The 19,827-nt window shown below is 38.1% G+C and overlaps 2 protein-coding genes and 1 long non-coding RNA gene across 3 annotated transcripts; 2 read left to right on the plus strand and 1 right to left on the minus strand.

Moving 5' to 3' along the window:
* Positions 1-1,646: 1,646 nt before the first annotated feature.
* LOC122665107 (serine/arginine repetitive matrix protein 1) lies at positions 1,647-3,783 on the minus strand. The gene has a single exon (XM_043861175.1). It carries the CDS (start codon positions 3,594-3,596, stop codon positions 1,824-1,826), a length of 1,773 nt encoding a protein of 590 aa, XP_043717110.1. The 5' UTR covers positions 3,597-3,783; the 3' UTR covers positions 1,647-1,823.
* A 3,707-nt stretch (positions 3,784-7,490) lies between these two features.
* Positions 7,491-15,764, plus strand: LOC122664381 (actin-related protein 2/3 complex subunit 5A). Its single transcript, XM_043860175.1, has 4 exons — positions 7,491-7,662; positions 7,812-7,884; positions 8,005-8,105; positions 15,447-15,764. The coding sequence occupies exons 1-4, from the start codon at positions 7,565-7,567 to the stop codon at positions 15,580-15,582; spliced, it is 408 nt and encodes a 135-aa protein (XP_043716110.1). The 5' UTR covers positions 7,491-7,564; the 3' UTR covers positions 15,583-15,764.
* Positions 15,765-15,931: 167 nt separating this feature from the next.
* LOC122664382 lies at positions 15,932-16,559 on the plus strand. The gene is made up of 3 exons (XR_006333331.1): positions 15,932-16,163; positions 16,360-16,390; positions 16,428-16,559. It is a non-coding gene; the product is annotated as an uncharacterized LOC122664382 (long non-coding RNA).
* Positions 16,560-19,827: the final 3,268 nt, after the last annotated feature.

Here is a 19,827-nt window from a genome sequence, read left to right on the forward strand (position 1 = left end):
GAACCAATTCTAACCAATTTCTATCCTATTCGAATCAACCCATGTTCAATTCTGGTTTTTTAAAACTTATGTCCAGAAACAGAGGAAGCAAACCCACATGAGTAAGATTATTAGTTTGCGCTCTTGTAATTAGTCTTTTGTTAACAGCTTTTTCTTCTTTGGACCTTTTCGCTTTGTCCCTCCGAAAAAGGCAAATGCTGGATAACCGAGGCAGATTTCTGGTTTATCTTCTTTATCCTTAGGGCCCAAATAACTCAGAGTCCAAATTAGACCCCACCACTTAAATTTGGATAAATCTCCTTTACCCTTTCAGCATTTTCTACAAATCGTCCTATCACTGTCAGATTATTCTCTTCTTTTCTCTTCCATGGAGATCTAGTGATTCACATCAGTTTTGTGAAGTATAACATAGGCTGTATATATATATTCCTAGAATGGCTAATGCAACCACCCAAAGGTTCAAATTCGGTCAGGTCTAACTTGAACCTAACATACCCAACCCAATTTCTGATGAGGGTCCAGTTTAGTTTGGTTTGGTTTCTGAACCATGTGTCTTGCTTGCCCAAGTTTGTACATCAAATGACTTTTTAGTAAGTTATTTACTTGTGTAGTTAGGATACTCATTGATCCTTTGAGTATTCTCTGGGACAAACAATAAATGCCATATACAATTGATCGTATTTTCGTGCATAGATTCTTTTATGGATGAGTTTTCCTTCAGCCATGTTCAGAATCCCTTGACCGGGGCCCTTTGGATGGCTTTGAGAGGGTATCATGCAAGGGGTAAGGGTATTATCATCCATTCATAGATATGGGTCAGAGTGTAAAGCCATTGATGGCTGTACACCCTCACCACATGGTGAAGGAAAACTTTTCCCTTCCGAGAATGCATACCAAACACAGTCTAGCTAAATAGAAAAAGGGGAAAGTTTTCCTTCACCATGTGGTGATGGTGTACAACCATCAATGGCTGTACACTCTGACCATAGTCCGAGAATGCATATCAAACATAGCATTTATCGTTTTCGTTAGATGTACAAGAGAATTGACAGAACTAATCTCTTTGCTCCCCCTCCCTTTCGATGGATGACTACAAGTAATTGAAGGAATTATGATGGGGATTGTAGTACAAGTGCTGTTGTAGGAAAAGGCGGTTGGTTTGCTCGCTTATTTTCTTTTAATCTCATGTATGTGATGCATTACTAATCTTATTGTAACAAGTTGATAGCTGGGACAACTCAGTGTATGATCCATGGAGTCCCACTCATGAGTTGTCATACTCTATGACCCCCCCCCCTTGAATGTATCTTATGCCAGAAAGAGGGATTCCTTCCTCTTATTGTAACCAGAAAGCAAACAAGTTAGCCGTTTTATAACAGAATAGATTTAACTTTTAATCATAGCAGATAGTTTTAGTTGAAGATGCCTACTGCATAGACACATTCACTTTCACACACAACATCTTCACACATCATAGACAGACACGAGTCTTTTTTGAAGAGGGCAACTGAATAAGCCACCACATGCTTTGAAAAAAAAAAGATGTGGTTTAATTTATAAGTACAAAGATCTGAAGGCATTAAGGCTGCCAGCACCAAGAAAATGAAGAAACAAGTACTGCAACATTTTTCCAATGAAACTGCTGGTTTCACAGGCTGTAAACCATGCAGATTTCCATATGCCAATATACCAGATTTATAATTCAAAAACACTTTGATACTCAGGTGAGAAGTAAAAACATAAACAGGAAAAGAAGTAGAAGAGAAATGCCAACTACAAATGCATCTTGCTTGAATTCTTTGGAAGCAGAACAAGCATTGGGTTTATTGTGAAGAGGCTCTATTACTGCCTTTCCCACTTGCTCTCTTGATTGACTCAATCCTTTGAAGCCTGATTTGCTCTCTAAACTTGGCTATGAACTCAGCTGCCTTCTTATCAACCTCACTATCAACCCCTGCATCAGTGCCACTGTTGGAGGCAACTTTTTCTTTGTCCAAGCTTCCTTGAGAGTCATCAACATCAGCCTCGGTGTCAGACTCGCCATCCGAGTCCTCATCAGCTTCCACGATAACCTTGTCATAGGATTCTTTCTTCTCTTCTATCTGATACTTGGAGAGTGGTGACTTTGGCATGGGGCAGGGACTCTCTAGACTCGGGTTCTCTGTGTTTATCGGCAGTTGATCAAATCCTCCTGCTCTTCTTCCTGTTTTTGTCATGAACATTGCTTCAACCTCCTTCCATCTTTTCCCTTTTTTGTCCTCCAGCCGCTCTCCACTGTATTCTCTTGCTTTCCTGGCCTCTGCAATGGCTTCATTTGCTCTAATTGTTCGAACCGATTTGGCCATTGATGTACCTTCAGTATAGACTCTTGATTTCACTTCTGCCCTTAAGGTGTCCAGGCTAGGATCATTTCTGCTCCTGAGATCCCCTCTACTGCTCCTACTCAAATCCTCCAATTCATCTTTGAAACTTTTCTTAATTCCCATATTCTCAGAAGAATATCCATTACTAACTGGATTAGAATTCGATGTGATCAGTGGAGATTTGCGGCTTACTGGGGGGGGCGGTGGAGGGGGAGGAGGGGGAGAAGAAGTGTAATAATTCTTCTTCCTTCCTGAATCTTCCACGTTCTTGGCTCGCAATTCTGGTGAAAGAGAAGGTGAAGGAGAGTGTTTCTTTGGTGAGGGTGATGTCGAATTAGTCCGGGATGACCATGATACGGATCGAAAAGATTGAGAGCGGAGCCTGTCCCTGTCGATTTCAGCTTCATCAGCTGAGGGAGGAAGAGAATAAGGAGTAGGAGTAACATCTTCAGATTCTTCTTTCATTTCCATCCTTCCAGATCTCGATCTCCAAGGAATTGGGGAACGAAGAACAACATTTTCCTGCAATCTCTCCTCCAAGTCTAGAGGATCCACAGCCCCAATATCCCCATTCCTAGTTTTGACAGAACCATTAGAAGAACTTCTCGAACCAGAACTGGACCTACTAAGCGAACCAGAGAACCCATGGGGTTCTTTAATGGATTCAAGAGCATCTGAGTCTGAAACCCTCGATTTCAAGCTCCGAACAGGCAAAAGCAGAGGTCTGTTACTGATCTTAGTAACGGTGCTATTCTGTTCATCAGCAACTGAACTTTCTTGCTCAACTACAAGCATGGGTTCCCCTCTAAAGTAACGAGAATTCCAAGTTTGAACCTTGTTGTTCTCATCAGACCCAAATTGGCTATCGACATCATCATCGAAAACCGACGATACCTGAAGAATTCTAGAGACATAGTTTTGTGCAGTATCGATTTTTGATTGGTTTTCCTTCTCTGTTTCCACATTTCGACGGCTGAATAGGCCGTATGATACAGCAATACCAACGAATAAAAGATGAAAAAGCTCCCAGCTTCTGGTTAGAACTGATTGGTTTACAAACTCAGGAGCTTGAGAAGGGAAAAGTGGAAGAATAACGAGCAAAACTGTAACAAGAACAGCTTTAGACAGGAAATGCCAGTAGAACTTACTTGGGTTTGGTTGGGTTTGTGCAGTTGGAGAGCCCATGTCTGAAACTAGCCGTTGGGATTTGGCGGAATTGTCTTCATCCTCCATTGAAGAACAGAGACAAACTCTTATTCGTTTTGGGTCTTGAAACTTTGCTTTCTCACAGATGAATGAGTGAAGAGACGATGAAGAAATGATAAAGAAGACTTCGGGTGTAAGGAAAATGGAAAAGCAGAGATATAAAAGGGGAATGTTTGAGAAGAGATGAGAGAGCAGATTCAAGCTTTGCTTTGCTTTGCAGCTTTGGTTCCTTTTTGCCGTTTGGAACTAAATGACACAAATAACCTCTCACCCCCCTTATTAATTTTTTTTAAATAAATGTTGGATGACAAGATTACTTGAGGAAGAAAATTTAAAAAACCAAAAACACAAAAAACACAAAACAACTACTTTTGCCTTTCAATTCTTAGTTTCTTTAATAGAAGGCTGCACCAAGATTTTAAAATCTAATTGTACATGATTATGGTGAATATTTTTATGAATTTTTTTTTCTAAGACTTGATTTTCTGCTATTTTACTGATTAGATGAAGGGAAAATCCTATTAATGAAGATCCAAGTACATTCATGACTGGTTCAAGTGAGAGTTATGCTGCATTTGAATTTTCCCAAGTCGCCACCGTAGTATAGATGCCCATCCAATTGTTGGACATTGAGCTCCTTTCAAATTTGAATTTTGAACGACATTTTTGAGGAGCTCGATGCCCAACCATTGAATGTGTATCTGTGTTGAGGTGGTGACCTAGGAGTTGCGCGTATTACAATGGCCGCACAACCCCAGGCTGCAGAGGATCCAAATCTCTTTGTGAAAAAACAAGAAAGACCTTGAATGTTATATATACTAAATCCATATCACACTCTTTGTTCCAAACAATTTCTTGATCCCCCACCCTTTGTTCCAATGCAAGTTTTTCTGTTTCCTACTTTCCCATTGATTTATTGGAATCCATACACCCAATCTTCTTTCTCTCACATCAGGATTAAGATCAAAATTTCTCAACATGGGCAATTGTTTTTTTTATTTATTTATTTTTGGTAATGCTGATCAATATGGTTGGGGTAACTTTCCTCTTAGGATCGGAAATCCGATATTTAGGTTTTCGAAATAGTGTAAAAAGAAATCCTTCGAATCAATTGCTATTGTTCATGTCCAAAATGAATTGCAAATTAACACAAACCCCTTTGGTTGGATCAGGGACGTCTCTAGGGAGCCTAGCGCCCAAGATGCTGCCAGGGGACATCCAGCGGCTAAGCTATGCCGCATAGATCTCGGTGCACACCTAGAGATGTGTGCGGCACAAGCCAACGACTGACAGCACCCTATGCATGCTGGGCTCCCTGGAGACGAGCTAAATTCCCTTTGGTCATTGTTGGGGTTAATCGACAATATTTTGGTCAGAATAGTACAATGAGGAATACAAAAATCTTATTATATAGGTAATTACTCTGTCATTAAGTCATAAATTGATCCTTGAAGTACACAGAAGAACAGGGGCAAAGTTGGGATATGGGGAAAATATTGGGGACAGTCAAGTTGCGTGAGAATTGGTCAGGATTCTTCTTTTTTGGGTGCCTACGCTTTCTTTTGGGGGCATTAGTTCTCAAAGGTGGGTGTGTGCTTGGAGAAAACGCTTTTCCTCCCTTTCTCTCCAATTTTTTCAGATGCACCTTTGAAATGGATTTTTGAGAAGAAAGAATGTTAGATGCTCTTGTGGTAAGTTATCCAAGAGAGAGAGAGAGAGAGAGACCTTTGTTAAAACACATGTCATGCTTCCATTTGATACTAAAATCTTTTTTTTTTTTAATTGAAATGAGAGTGTGTTTACAACCAACCATTCAAAGTATAGTCTTCTCATACAATATTAAGGATTCCTTATCTAAATTCTAATTCTTTCTTCTTTCTTCTTCTTTGTTTTTTTTTTTTTTTTAATCAAGGCCCTTCTAGGTTTATTCTTGTTCGATTTTAAATTCCAAAATAGTTGTGTTGAATTGTATCAGGTTGGATCATAACCATGTAGTATCTAGAATACATATTTAGAAAATAAAAGAAAACAATGCCTTCCGTTCTCCTCGTGGATGTAGGCCACAGTCGATAATCTCCTGCTTTTCCATCTTCCTCATTCTTCTTTTTCTTTCAGTTGCATCATACCTCTTTATTGTCCTCCTTAAGCTATTTATTTATGTGTAAAATCAGATATACCAAAGCTAGCTATACATGAAGTGGAGTGTTGAGATGTTAGGAGTTATAAATGTATAATCCCACATTTGTTGGTTAAGATCTTTGGTTTCTTCATATAGTCGAGGAACTCTCTCTCCACCTAATAATGCCTTATGGTTTTTGACTAAATCACAAAAAAAAAAAAAAAAAAAAAAAGAAAGGAGATTCCATTATCATAATTCAATTGATTCATTTTTACAGCAGCCAAGTGGGTCAGCCTGACCCATCCATGCATCTGTAAGAACCCTATCCTATTTGGTAGTCTGTTAGTAACTTGGGGAGAGAGAGAGAGAGAGAGAGGGGAATAAGTGTAGAGTAAAAACAATGGTGAAGGGGGGAGGGTGACAAGGTATCCATCTTCCTTTACGTGAAGAATTTTTGTGACCGAAAGTTGCATTGGAAACCCACATGAGATATCCACCTCTGATCATACAAAATCATAAATCTGTCCTTTCCTAGTCATGCATGTCTATCTCCTACACAAGTTTGGATTAGATGCTCAGAATTAAATTAATTGAGCTTTTAGACTCTTTTTTTCCCTATATAATTCTCTCTCTTTCTTATCTATCTTTTTGGAGGATGGTTTAAGGTATTGAAAATCGGATCTCGATCGATATTAATTCGACACTGATCTGAATCACCATGAAACAATCCATAATTGGATCTCGATCGAAATTATATAACCGTGAAATGTTAGTCTTTGCCAACTGAGCTATCTCCTTGGGGTTTTCAAATTATACTTTTTTTCCTACTTAGACAATGTAGATATTTTTGAAAACGATATTTGTGTGTGTGGTCTTAATGTTTTGGTAATGTGATTCCTAAGAATAGAGGAGCCTTAATGATCATTACTTGCCAAGCCAAGCCATACATTCATATCTACATAATTAATAGCCAATTTCCTTTGTGGGAATAAATAATTCTCCCTCCACTCCAGATAAGATCTACTGATCTACAACCTCAGCATCGTGAGTGTTGTTTCATTCAATTTAATTCATTACGTTTGGTTGGAAGTAGACTGAGTGAAAGTGAAGTAACTAATATCAACCAATTTATTTATTTATTTTTTTTCTTCTATAAATTGATGTTAAAGTCCCTCGTCTCGGGAGGGAGGGTCATAGCGTACGCAGTCTTAACCTCGTCCCCCCGTTTAGTTGAAAAATTGTATACAGAGATTCAAACCCCTGTGATCATTTGATCACAATAGAGCAACTTTACGTACTCTTGCGCCAAGATCCACCCTCTAAAGTGAGGCATATAAATTGCCTAATTATTGAATTGTTAGAGGCCAACCACCGACATAAAATGCTCATAACTACTTAGGTGGTTGAGTAAGGGCAGCTATATATCCAAACCCTTTTTGATCACTCAAGCGTTAGTTGTTCCCTTTTAGTTCACTTTAAAGTTATAGCCAATTGGTCCTAACCACTCCACTTCTTGATTGACCTCTTGAGAGTTCGAGGCTGGTTCAGGTTCTTGTACAATCTGAGCCGCTGCATAGATGGAATCCAAGAGAGGTGGATCTCACATCCTGATTCCATTTGTGCGGCTCTAACCCATACAAGAATCTGAGCTGCACTCTAAGAGTTCCGGTTCAAGGAATCCGAAATCGATGGAATGAGAATTGGCCGATTTGATTCGGAATTGACCTTAGACCAATCCAAATTACAGTCTGTTCAGACCGAACCGATTCAACTTGTTTTTCTACTAGGCTTTACACCGATTCCGGCCTTGGTCTTCTTTCACCTGAAAAGATGAAAAGATAAAAGCGCAGAGAGAGAGAGAGAGAGAGAGAGGGAAATGGCCAGGCAAGAAGGGTTTGTGGAGGCAGACAATACAGAGGCAATCATCGTTAGAATTGAACACAAGTCACGAAAGATCGAAAGCTTACTCAAACAGTATGTTCACTAGCTATCCTCCCTATCTGTCCCCTCAATAAACCTCTCATCGTATTTCTTTTGTTGCAGAGGCCGGGTATTATTGAAGTTAAAACTTATAAGTTTCTTTCTTTCCTCTTTCTGAAACCCTAGATTGATCCTTGCACCAGGTACAAACCTGTTGAGGCTCTCAAAACGGCTCTCGAAGGCGCACCCCCGAAGACCAAAGATGAAAGATGCAAAGTATCAATTCTCTCTATTCATGTTTTCATTTCCCTCCTTCTAAAATTCGAAAGTTGTTTTTTTTTTTTTAAGTCTGGGTTTTAGATTTTGGACTGAAGAGAATTTGAATTGTTCTTTCAGTCTGCGAATTGGATTGTGGTGCATCGTGCTATGATGGCTATAAAAGACGTTGACGGGATGTTCTCTGCATTAGATCCTGAGTACTATGACATCCTCATGAAGTAAGCCTTCTCTTTTCTCATTCTTTTTGTTTCATTACTTGAACCCTTATTGAGTATTGATCAGTTATTAGAATTTTTGGTAGTCATCTGTTTATAGTTTTATCTCGAGAGAGGTTGGGTTATCACATTCACATTGTGGGGCAAGGGAGGGTAGTTGAGTACATATTTGGAGACTAATGTATATCAACTTCTCAACCTGTGAATTTATTCTGCCTTGCATGGTAAATCCTCTGTTATCATTCCACATATTTAAAGCGATGCCAGCCTTTGACCAAAGGCAAAATGTGGTCTTATTTCCAACTTAGGTTGGTAAAGGCAGTGTATCAAAACGTCTCCCAGGCTTCTAGAGCATGGACCGAGTGAGTCATCAATAGTTCAAGCACTAGTCCGTTCACTAGGTGTTCTTAGTTGATGATTTGAGTCCGAGTCTGATCACCTCTAAAATTTGTACAACTAGGTAGGGATTTTACAGTATGGGGCTATTGACTTTGCTATTTATTTATCAATTTTTTAAAACTCTCTGAATTTTAATGCTCAGCCACCATAATATTATCATTATTCATCATATATTCTGTTGGTATTCTCTACTTAGGCACACTAATATATACTATTTCTATTTATTTTCTTTACATAGATTTTATTGTCTTATGTCTTGGGTTCTACTGCGTATAGTGGTTTTGTTGTTGTCAATATCTGATACCACCCCTTTAATTTAAAAACATTTCTACCCTACCCTCCCCCCCCCCCCCCTTCCCTTTTTTGACCAGTAGTAGTCACCAAGGGCTTTGAGAACATACCTAGAAAATCAGTGCCACCACCAAAATTTACATTTCCCACCTTTGGACATGTTAACAATGAAGTGTTCTTGTTTGATCGTTGGGTGCATTCACAGTTTGTTCGGTTTTACCACTTATTCAGTTCTCTTGAAATTCCTTACAAAGTAATAATTAAATGGTTTCTGTGTCCATTGCTACTTCTTTAATCTTCATTAGTATGTTTAATAACAATGTGACCTCTTCCCCTGCCCCCTCTCACTGCAATGGCATTCTTTAAGGAAGAAAACAGTACCTCAAAACCCTGTCGAAGTCCCAAGTGGCTAGCACCAAGTATCTAGAGTGTCTAAATAATGAAAGCTCCAAAGATATCTTGCCATTATTATTTATGAAGGGTAAATATGAGGAATAGTCCATATAGTAGAGGAGACTTTTTTTTGATAGGTAGGCCCCAAAGTGAGTTGAACTCATGACCTCTTTATTGTGAAATGTTGGTACTTGCCAATTGAGCTATCTCCTTGGGGTACATGAGAAAATCTTGAGAGGTTTAGTCTCTCTCCCTCTCTCTCTCTCTCTCTTGCTTGTTAGGTGTGGCACAAAGTGACTTGATCCTTTGATAGTGGCATAGATGTATTTTAGTTGTCTATAATGATGTACCATGTTAAATTATTTACTGGTTTTAAGCTTTAGAGCATGCAAGTCCTTAAATCTCCAGCATGACATGTAACTTTCCCATGTCCCATGAACCCCAGTGGTGAGTTACATGATACACCTTCCTGCCCCAAAGATAAAAGAAAAGAAAAAGGAAAACAAGAAGGAAAAAGAAAATGGTAAGGTGGATTGCTAAGATGTAGTTTTTGTCTAGTATTTTTAGATAAAGTGAACTAAATTCAGCTCTGATGTTAGCTTTTAAATACCTAATAAACCTGAGGGCCAGAGCCCAAATCTAAAATCCTTATTACAGTTTGTCTCCATTTTTTTCCAGGTGAAAACCATGTAGAAGGAAATTTTGCTGGTAAAATGAGTACAAGAAGTTTGGATTTTGCTTGAAATTTTCCCTTTTATGCGGTTTTTACCTGAAAACAAACAGATTTAGAAATCTAGTTTTCTCACATATTGACCTATTGTTTTATAATTGTAAGCTGTGTTTTCAGATATCACTCACTCTATTAAATCTAAGAGTGTCTAAGTCTAGTCACTCAACCAATCCACTCGTGGTCTTAATAGCCCCGTCATTTTAAAAACCGCTGATGTCTGGCTTTCAAAGCTGTTTGACCATCCCACAAAACAATCAAAATAATCTAGATCGTTTATTTTAGTCGAAAACTGACCTGAATTCTTCAGTCCCAGATCTGTCCTTTTAGCCTACAAAAATTTTAACCTTATTGGACAATTTGTATCGATGTTTTGGAAAGCCCTAAATGCAGGATTATTGACACTATATTCTTCTAAGTTCTCCTACATGAAAATTTCTTTATGGTAGGCTCCCTGGGGATGGCTGTTGTCTATGTGTAAGATGCTAACTGGTCTAGGAGACCCAACTTGACAATGGGAAAGGGGAGCATAGTGGCAATATCCCTATCTGATTCTTTCCATATAAGGGAAGGAATGGAGAGAATTATTTGAATCTCAGATACTTGAACAAAACCCTAGCCAAGCAAGTCCACAGGGAAGAAGATCCAAAGATGTACATATTCTGCTATGCATTTATGTCCCTTTGAGACTAGACCTAGCCCTTGTACAAGGAACTCGTAACTGTTTGGTCATTCTGATAGTTATTCATTCATGTGAAATTCAGTGGAACTAAGGTCCATTATTCTGCTAGTTCACCTTCCTCTTACTTTACTTTAGAACAAACCCTAGTGTTGGTTTGGTTGCTCTACAAACTCTGTTAATCCTGAATTTCTGGATTAACCTGAGTTTTAGCTTATCAAAAGTGATTTCTTATCAACAAACCCAAGAGTTGATAATGGAACTAAGGTCCATTATTCTGCTAGTTCACCTTCTTCAATACTTTAGAACAAACCCTAGTGTTGGTTTGTTTGCTCTACAAACTGTGTTAATCCTGAATTTCTGGATTAACCTGAGTTTTAGCTTATCAAAAGTGATTTATTGGGGGCTTCTTCTTTTGGATTTGTTCTTTAAATTTTAGGTTCTTCTTAAGTTTCCTGGGCATCAAGCCCTATGGTCTAGCACAAGACTACTGAGAGAATTCGGGTTTTCTTTCTCCCTTGCATGTTGGGAATGCTCCACCCATCTTCAGGAAACCTGCCATAACCTGCCATGGCCCTCTAAGCTTCAAATTGATTTGCGTAGATGGGTTTTATCTTATTAATGTTTACTCATGAATGGAGCTATCTTTTAATTATAGTTGCTAATTTTTCTGAGTTCAAGGAAATTGATTTCTACCATAACTCAAACAGGCATTAGAAAATTTTGTAGTCAATGAGATAATGATTTGCTATTGAGAGTGGTTAAAAATGGATGAAGTATAGTTGAGACATCCTTTCCCAAATATTTGAAAGTAATTGATCTCCCTTGGAAAAGTTTAAACTCACTTGGTCTACATGACAAAAGAAACAATGGATCACTACTACTTCCCTTCAAGTAACCAAAACAGAGTATGACGATGCCCTTTAAAAGAGAAGCTCTAAGTAATTTACATGAGACATATTGTCTTCAATTTTATAATATTTTATAAAATCCATGTCTTATTTGTTGATATTTTTGGCCAAGTACTCAGAAATGATTTAATGAAAACCATCTTGTGAAATGATTTAATAAAAATCCATCTCTTTCCATCAAGGGAGGGTATGGTTAATTTAGTAAGTGACTCACATTATGAAAGAATTCTTAAATATTTAGTGCTTAAATAGTCTATATTAAATATGGTGCAGTATTCTGCAAACAAGGTTGATCTGGGTCTAGCTTCAATGGAGGCCTAATAATAGACTTATGTTTGGTATCCCCATCGAGGACAGTCTGCATAACTTCTTCTTCTAATAGTGAAGAGAGGTAGATCATAATATTTGTAGAAACTTATGGTAAAGGAAGGTTGATACTCATTTAAGAAGCTAATAGAGAAAAGAAGTTGAGGGTCTTTCAAGAAGCTTCTTTGTATTCATGGTCTGACGATGTGATATGGATCCAGTTATCTGTGCTCTAGGACCAAATGATGCTCTTATTTCAGCCATTTTGGATAGATTTTGATCTGATCCAACGTGACTTGATTGACAACCCATAAGGACAGAAGTCAATTTTTGAATCTGCATTGTGTTTGGGTCTGAGATTTAAGAATGCACCGAGGGCTTCACTGAGGAATGTTAAAATTGCATGTCGAGGTTGAAGTCCTATTTAGAAGCAAGCAAGGACTGAACCTGCAGGTTTGGTCTTTGGCTCGGGAACATGGATATACTGAAGTTCCATGTTCGAGAATATGCTTTTGCAGTTTCTTATTTAACACATCGAAATGAATATGGTATTCAAAGAACTGTTTTCTTGTCTGGAATTCTTCTGCTTAGATTCAAATGTGCATCTTTATATATTTATATGTATAATCTTTCTTACATATAGTTATGTAATAGAGCGATCCACACAATATATATGGATGAGGCACACTCACCTCATAGCATAACGAATGTATCCTTTCTTGCCTATTCATTCTTTGTTGCATAGACTGAGGAAGTTTGGAACCTGGGTCCCACCAACAGATGTTGTACGTTTGGATAATCCAATTGGATGAACTTACTCTTTACTCATCTGTTATTATCTTTCTCCCCCCTCCCCCGTCCCCCTTGAATGAATCAATAACTGTATTTGTCTCTTTCATCCAAAAGAATATGACAAGTCTGATGGGATTCCATTTTAGGAATCAACCCCCCCTCCCCTAGCCAATCCCCCATGTGAAGGCGGGATTCAATCCCAGGTCATGGTGACTTAGTTATTTGTATGATGTGCATGGAACCAGATAGGAGGGTGGATGCCAGTCAAGGATTTAGTACTTGGGTATCAGATTGTCTATGCCAATCCCTAAGCAACTCGGCCGATACTTGCCTGGATCATAGTTCGAGAACTCCCGAGATCTCGCCGAGTTTCTTGGTTTTTGGAAAAGCCGAGACGAGACTGCCTCGAGTCTCAAAAGTGCAATATCTCGGCGAGATCTCGGATCTCGGTTGGATCTTGGTTAGATCTCGGTTTCGACCCATTACTTTAACCCACCTACCACTTAAATACCTTACCTAATTGGACAAAACTCGACATATCTCGGCGAGATCTCGGATCTCGGGTCTAGATCTCGGGTTGACCCAAAGTTGAGGCTTCGAGTTGAAAAAAAAAAATGCACCAACTCGGCGAGATCTCGACTCGTCTCGGTTTTTCCAAGAGTCGAGTTGGTACCGAGACCCGAGTTTTAGTACCTTGGCCTGGATTGGTCAAGTTTAGGACAACAGGTGGTGGATTTAAGCTAACATCTTAGCAGGTTTCAGAATCCTCCCATAGGCAGAATCCCATATGGACAGAACCAGCAAAATAAACTGATGATATCTCCCAAATGACAAGTGTGTTCAGCCCCAAATTAATAAGATAACTAGGTCTCCTCAAGTCCTTCCCTCTCAAAGTATGGCTCAAATCCATTGTTGGATTTGGAGATATTATAGAGCTATTGAAATTGTAACTAAGAGTTCAGAATTAGGCACTAACAATTTCCACGCATCAACACTGCAGTTCAACTCCAAATTAATAACAGATCATCTACTCATAAGATGGACGCACCTCTCCATTTCATCCATCATATTGTAATTCTATGAGCAATATCATCCGGAGGACGCACCTCTCCATTTCATCCTTCATATTGTAATTCTATGAGCAATATCATCCTCTATATCACATTCTTTATTTATGATTGAGCCTATATACCTAAAATAATCACTTTGTGGATTCTCCCTCTCCTCAATATTCACCACCTCATTAACCGTCCTAGTGCAAGTAAAGTTACACACCAAATACTTTGTCTTTGATCTACTTATCTTAAGACCTTTTGATTTCAAGGTTGATTTCCGTAACTCTAACTTGGCGTTAATCCCTGCTCGTCTCTTCCACCAAGACATAATCATCAACAAAAAACATACACCAAGGAACCTCATCTTATATGTCTCTGGTTAAATCATCCATGATAAGCGTAAATGAATAAGGGCTTAAAGCGGATACTTGATGTAACCCAATTGTAATGGGAGACCCCCCAAAATTCTTACGCTAGTCACCACACCATCATACAATATCTTTAATTTTGTCCATGGATTTTGCTTGAAACTTTTCTCTTCTTTAGTATATGCCAGATTAACTCCCTAGGGACTTTGTCATATGTTTTTTCTAGGTCCATAAAAACCATATGGAGATCCTTCTTGCAGTCTCTAAATCTTTCCATGAGCCTCTTAAGTAAGAAAATAGCTTCCATCATGGATCTTCTTGGCATAAAACCAAATTGGTTACCCGAAATAGTAGTTTCTTTTCTCAGGTGGGTTTCAATAATCCTCACATAACTTCATATTATGAGACAATAGTTTTATGGATAACCCTCTCATATAAATTCATAGTATGGATATTCCTGACATAAAACCAAACTGTACATTTCTGGTGTGCTAACGTGTGCCGGCAAGGCATGCACATGAGCCGTTGGGTCGACCCGGTAACCTGACCAGGGTACCTGTTGACTGGACCTTTTGACATTTGATTGGTCTGCCCCATTTTGTTCGAGGTCTAGTTCTGTTTTAGAACCGGGTTCTGATTCTCTATTGTGTCACAGTGGGAGGACAGTATTCTGTACTACCAGGGGTATAGACTGTCTCTCACTACCCGATAGGGCCTCCAACCCCCACCTCTCTCACAGCCACGGTTATAAAAATCGGGAATCGGATCGGTGAATTGGCCGATTCAGATTGGTCTCGATTGTGACAGTCCAGTCAATTCCGGCCAATTTTACTCTATTTTCAGCCGATTCTGGCTGATTCCGGCCGATTCAGATCAGAATCAGCACTGACCGATTCGATTCGTCTTCTGAAACCTTGCTCACAGCACTCAAGCCAATCTTACTTTTTCAACTTCAAAATTGTGGGGTGTAATAGCAGCCCTCCTTTTTACTAATAACAGCAACTAGGAGTCCCCCCTTATGTGGAGAAGCCCTCTACAAATTACAAGATAATACAATATTAAAATCGAAACTATTCTTTAATCTAAGATCTAACTTACAGAGACATTACAAGATAGAAACAACTACTAAAATAGCAACTACTACTACACAACCTTACCCCTGCTTTCGCAGAGGCTGTTTCCAGACTCAAACCTGTGACCACTTGGTCACAATGGAGCAACCTTACCATTGCACCAAGGCTCGCCCTCTCATAGTTTGATGGTTGCTTCTTCTAAATTCAACAAGTATAAGACTTATACCCAACTACTTAGGTGTAGCTACACCATTTGTCTTCCATCATTATTTTTAATTTAATGATGGTTGCTTGTCTTGTGAACTGTAATTACTTAATGCAAAGTAACTATTTCCTATCATTTTATGTAGGTACTTGTATAGAGGTTTGGCTACCGGTGATCGTCCAACATGTGATCAGTGCCTCCGGATTCATGAAAAGCTGACTGAGAGAGCTGGGTTGGGTTGCATATTGCGTGCCCTTTCTGACACCATCAACATAGTTTGATACTTAAATGAGCTTCAGCATTGTTAAACACAGTGTAGATAAGAAAACATTTGTAGCTATTTATCCTATCTTTTACATACAACTTTCATCTATTTGTGTCAAATAGGCTGCAGTCTGAAGGTTGATGATTTTGTAGAAATAATTTCAATAAAACATTTTCTGTTTGAGAATTTATATTTTGGACTGAACTCCCAGGTCTAGTAGTCCCACATCAACCCTGCAGAAGAAGAAGAGTAAGGAGGCCAGTAGTAGTGAGATCAAAACATTATACATATTTTAGTGGGTCACACCAATTCATTTTTAGAGATCTGAGTAACAGTGGATTTAGATTTCACCCTGTTTGATATCTCATCACCTTTGGAGCTCATCAATGAAAAGGTGATAGTGACATGAGGGTTGAATCGGACAGCTTCCTACCATGATCAAAGATGCTGTCGGATCCAATAATTCAGCTCATCAATATTATTGACCCATCACTCTGTCTTGTATCTTTCCTCTACTGGACATTTGTTTCTTGGGATTATTGGTTTCGTACTACCCTGCCTACCACAGCTTCCTTGAGGAATTGAAGTGTGTGATTAGTAAGTCTGTTTAAGTTCCTGTAGTCCTATGATGGTTGGTACTTTGTGGTTTTGTAAGGAAAGGTGAAAGATTGGTTGATGGATGTTATCCCTAGCTAGCATCAGTAGATTTCCTGCACCAACATACTGGACCAATATCATAATCATCACCTTGGATCTTGGACTCATTGGATATTTGCATCTTTTCTTTCGACAGGTGCTGCTGGTACGGTGTACTCTGGGCTTTTGTTCTCTTTTTTGTTTTTAGGGTAAACCTGACCTTAGGTTTTTCATACCACTAAGTATTGGGATCAGATCGAGCCTATGATATCACCCTGATACATAGAATGATCATAATCTAATACGGGTGAGGATTTGGCCATATAAACATTGGTAGACTCGGTAGACGGGTAGAGCCAGATCAGACTTTTTGATGACTCAATTTAGTCTTATCTCAACTAAATGGGGTCAGTCATCTGATTTCCAGTAACTGAGTTTTCAAATAAAGCAAGGAAAGTGGGTTGTATATAGATAGATTATCATTTCAGGATCTTCACTTCCATGTTTGATATAGAATATCATTTCAAGATCTTCACTCGTGTTTGATACTTGCAGGTCACAGGAGTGACCCTCGGAGGTGAATGTGAAAAATGAACATTGGGAAATTCTCTCTTATGGACTTATATTACTAATCATCATTGCTTGAGGAGGAAGAAGAAAAAATGTAAAGAAAATTCTCTCTTTAGGAATGAGCATTGAAAAAATTATTTAAAAAAAAAAAAAAATTTTATTGAAATGAAAACTTGACATGTGAACAACTGACTTTTGAAGCTTTATTCCTTGTAAAATCTCAGCCCTATGCTATGTGATACAAATAGATGGGCATCCATAGATACCCTATTTTACTATGGTTGGCATAAAAGCAGAACAACAAATATATTGGAAATTGGGATTTAAGAAAGCTTTTCTGAATAGTAGCTACTGCCTACCTAGTAGTACCTACTGGGGCTGGTCTATCATTCTAAAAGGGTACTTAAAGACAGAATCTTCCTTTTAGCTCTTCAGGTTTTTACAAAGAGGGAACCGACCAAAGGTGGAAAAAGTCCCAAGGAAAGAACAACAGCAACTGTTCAATAAAATCTACAAATTTTTTATAAAAAAAAAAAGGGAATTAAATTGGACATGATGAACTGGGGCTGAGAGATGAGTTGCAGCTTTTCCTGTTTAAACAAGACATAGCACATGCCTTTGAATACAAAGACCCACCATGTGATAGGCTAGCTATTTATATAGGGTTCCTCTCCATTACTAAAACAGAGATATACCACCCACCCACCATGTGAGAGGCATAGGCTGGTAACAGAGCTTTTCTCATTCATTTCTGTAGACACTCCCATCCATATCGGAATCAATCAATTAACTGAAATAATCTGCTGCTGCTCATATGGTAAGGGAAAAAGGTTTCTCCACTGCTAAATAACAAAATATTTGCTTTTAATGAGTTGTTATCTTTTTTGCCCACTTGGAGAGTTGGTTCTGTCAACAGTCCATTTTTGATAGATTCATAGATAACATATCCTTTTACATACATAAATATGACTAAATTTTAGTATGAACATTGAACCATCATGTACTGGAAGTGTTTATGCAATTTTTGAGAGTCCCAACGTTCTGCCACATGGTATATTTCAATTAGATAAATATGAAGATGATATTGAGGAGAGGGAGATCGTGATTGATTATTTTCGGTATCTGGGTTCAAGCATTAATAAAAAAGGTGATCTCGAGGATTATGTTGTTTAGAGAATTAAAATAGGTTGGTTAAAGTGGAGAGATGTGTCCAGAGTGTTGTGTGATCTGTGGCGTATTCTTTTAAAGCTTAAAGGAAAATTTTATAGGACTATCATACAACTAGCTATAATGTATGGTGTGGAATGTTAGGCAGTTAAGAAGCAGCATATAATTAAACTAATGCAACGGAGATAAGGATGTTTATATGGATGTGTAACACAATTAGGAAAAACATAAGGAATGTCCACATTAGAGCTGAGTTGGGAATAGCTGCGATTCATCATAAGATATGAGAAAGTTGTTTGAGGTGATATGACCATATTCAATAGAGGCCTTTGGCTGTTCTAGTTCAGAGGAGTGATTTGATTCAAATTAAAAGATCTAAAAGAGCTAGTTGCAATCCTAAAATAACCCAAATAGAGGTGATGAAGAAAGACATGCTTAGCCTAGGCCTTCTACAACCTATGACTTTGAATAGAACTGTTTAGAGAGCAAGGATCCATGTAACCGGTCCCATTTAATTGGGATAAGGCTATGTTGTTGTTGTGAACTGCTTAATGAGAAACGTAAATCATGTACCGGCCAGCTATGTTTTAAAATCCAATGACCCTGAATTGGATTGCATTTTTTTTTCTTGTATATTTTGAATTATTATTTGTTTTGTGTTTTTCCACTATTTTCTTTTGTTTTAGCATTGCAGAAGAGACTAATTGAGATCAAAATTGACACAATAAATAGGGGAGGGAGGGTGAATCCTGCCTAATTTAGGCCTCATTTGAGCTGCCATGTGACAATATTAATTTTTTTATTTTCATTTTTATTAATTGATTTCGATTTGATTCTAGTTTCTATAAGCTTCTAGTGTTTCAAGGTTTGTAATCTCGAATAAGATCGGCATATATTAATTGAATTGGATTAGTATCGATCGAGGCCGATCATGAATCTTGATGAATCTTATACTAACCCAATGGTATAGTCAAAAGAAGGATGAAAAAATAATAAAAACCAATTTTTATTTAAAAAAAAAAAAATAAGAGGTAAATCTATCCGATCTGGACTGATTTTGGTTGATCTTGATTAGTATCAGATCAATTTCAGCCTCGAGGCTCTTGACCGACCCTGAGACCAATCCCGAGATTAAGAACCATGGATGAAGACCTAATTGTCTTTACTCTTAACAAGTTTGGATAAATATCCAAACGAAATCTGATATTATGATGTAAACCTAACTCATGCTACCTTTTAGCGCTCAGGGATGTTTGCCTTACTCTTGCTTAATAGGTAGAACACAAAGTTATAGCTGGGATTGAGATATCAATTTTTCAGGATCTTTATCGGTCTGTATTGATATTGATCCGGATTGGCCGGTATTGTCTTGGATCGGACAATTTATTCTTGATGCAATAGCGATAATCAATCCAGTATTGACCAAGTGTCGATATTGACCTCGAGGACCAATAAACCATAGGATCCGGCCAATCCATCGAATCCGATACTGATACCTCTTTGGTTCCATGAGTTAATACTTAATAGTAATTCCGCTCTTACATCATTTTATTCCCAGTAGTTTCTCCCCCTTTACAAGTTGTGATTATGTGGACTTAAAACCTCACTCCACCAAAACCAATTTTTTAAAGTATCTGAGTCTCTTCCTTCCGAACAGCTGGAGTTACTTGAAGAGTACATAAGAAATAATTAAATTTCCTGTCTTATTAAAACCCGAGATATGTCTACCACTAATCTAATCATAGAACTTTTACCCCCAAAAAAAAAAAAAAAAAATCTAATTTATAGAACATATTATATTATATATAAAGGGAAATTCTTAGTAACCATTTTCATATAGGTAACTACTACTATATATAGTTTTACTTAATTTTTGGATTAGAAAAAC

This window comes from Telopea speciosissima, chromosome 6 (genome assembly GCF_018873765.1).
Source record: "Telopea speciosissima isolate NSW1024214 ecotype Mountain lineage chromosome 6, Tspe_v1, whole genome shotgun sequence".
NCBI lineage: Eukaryota > Viridiplantae > Streptophyta > Magnoliopsida > Proteales > Proteaceae > Telopea > Telopea speciosissima.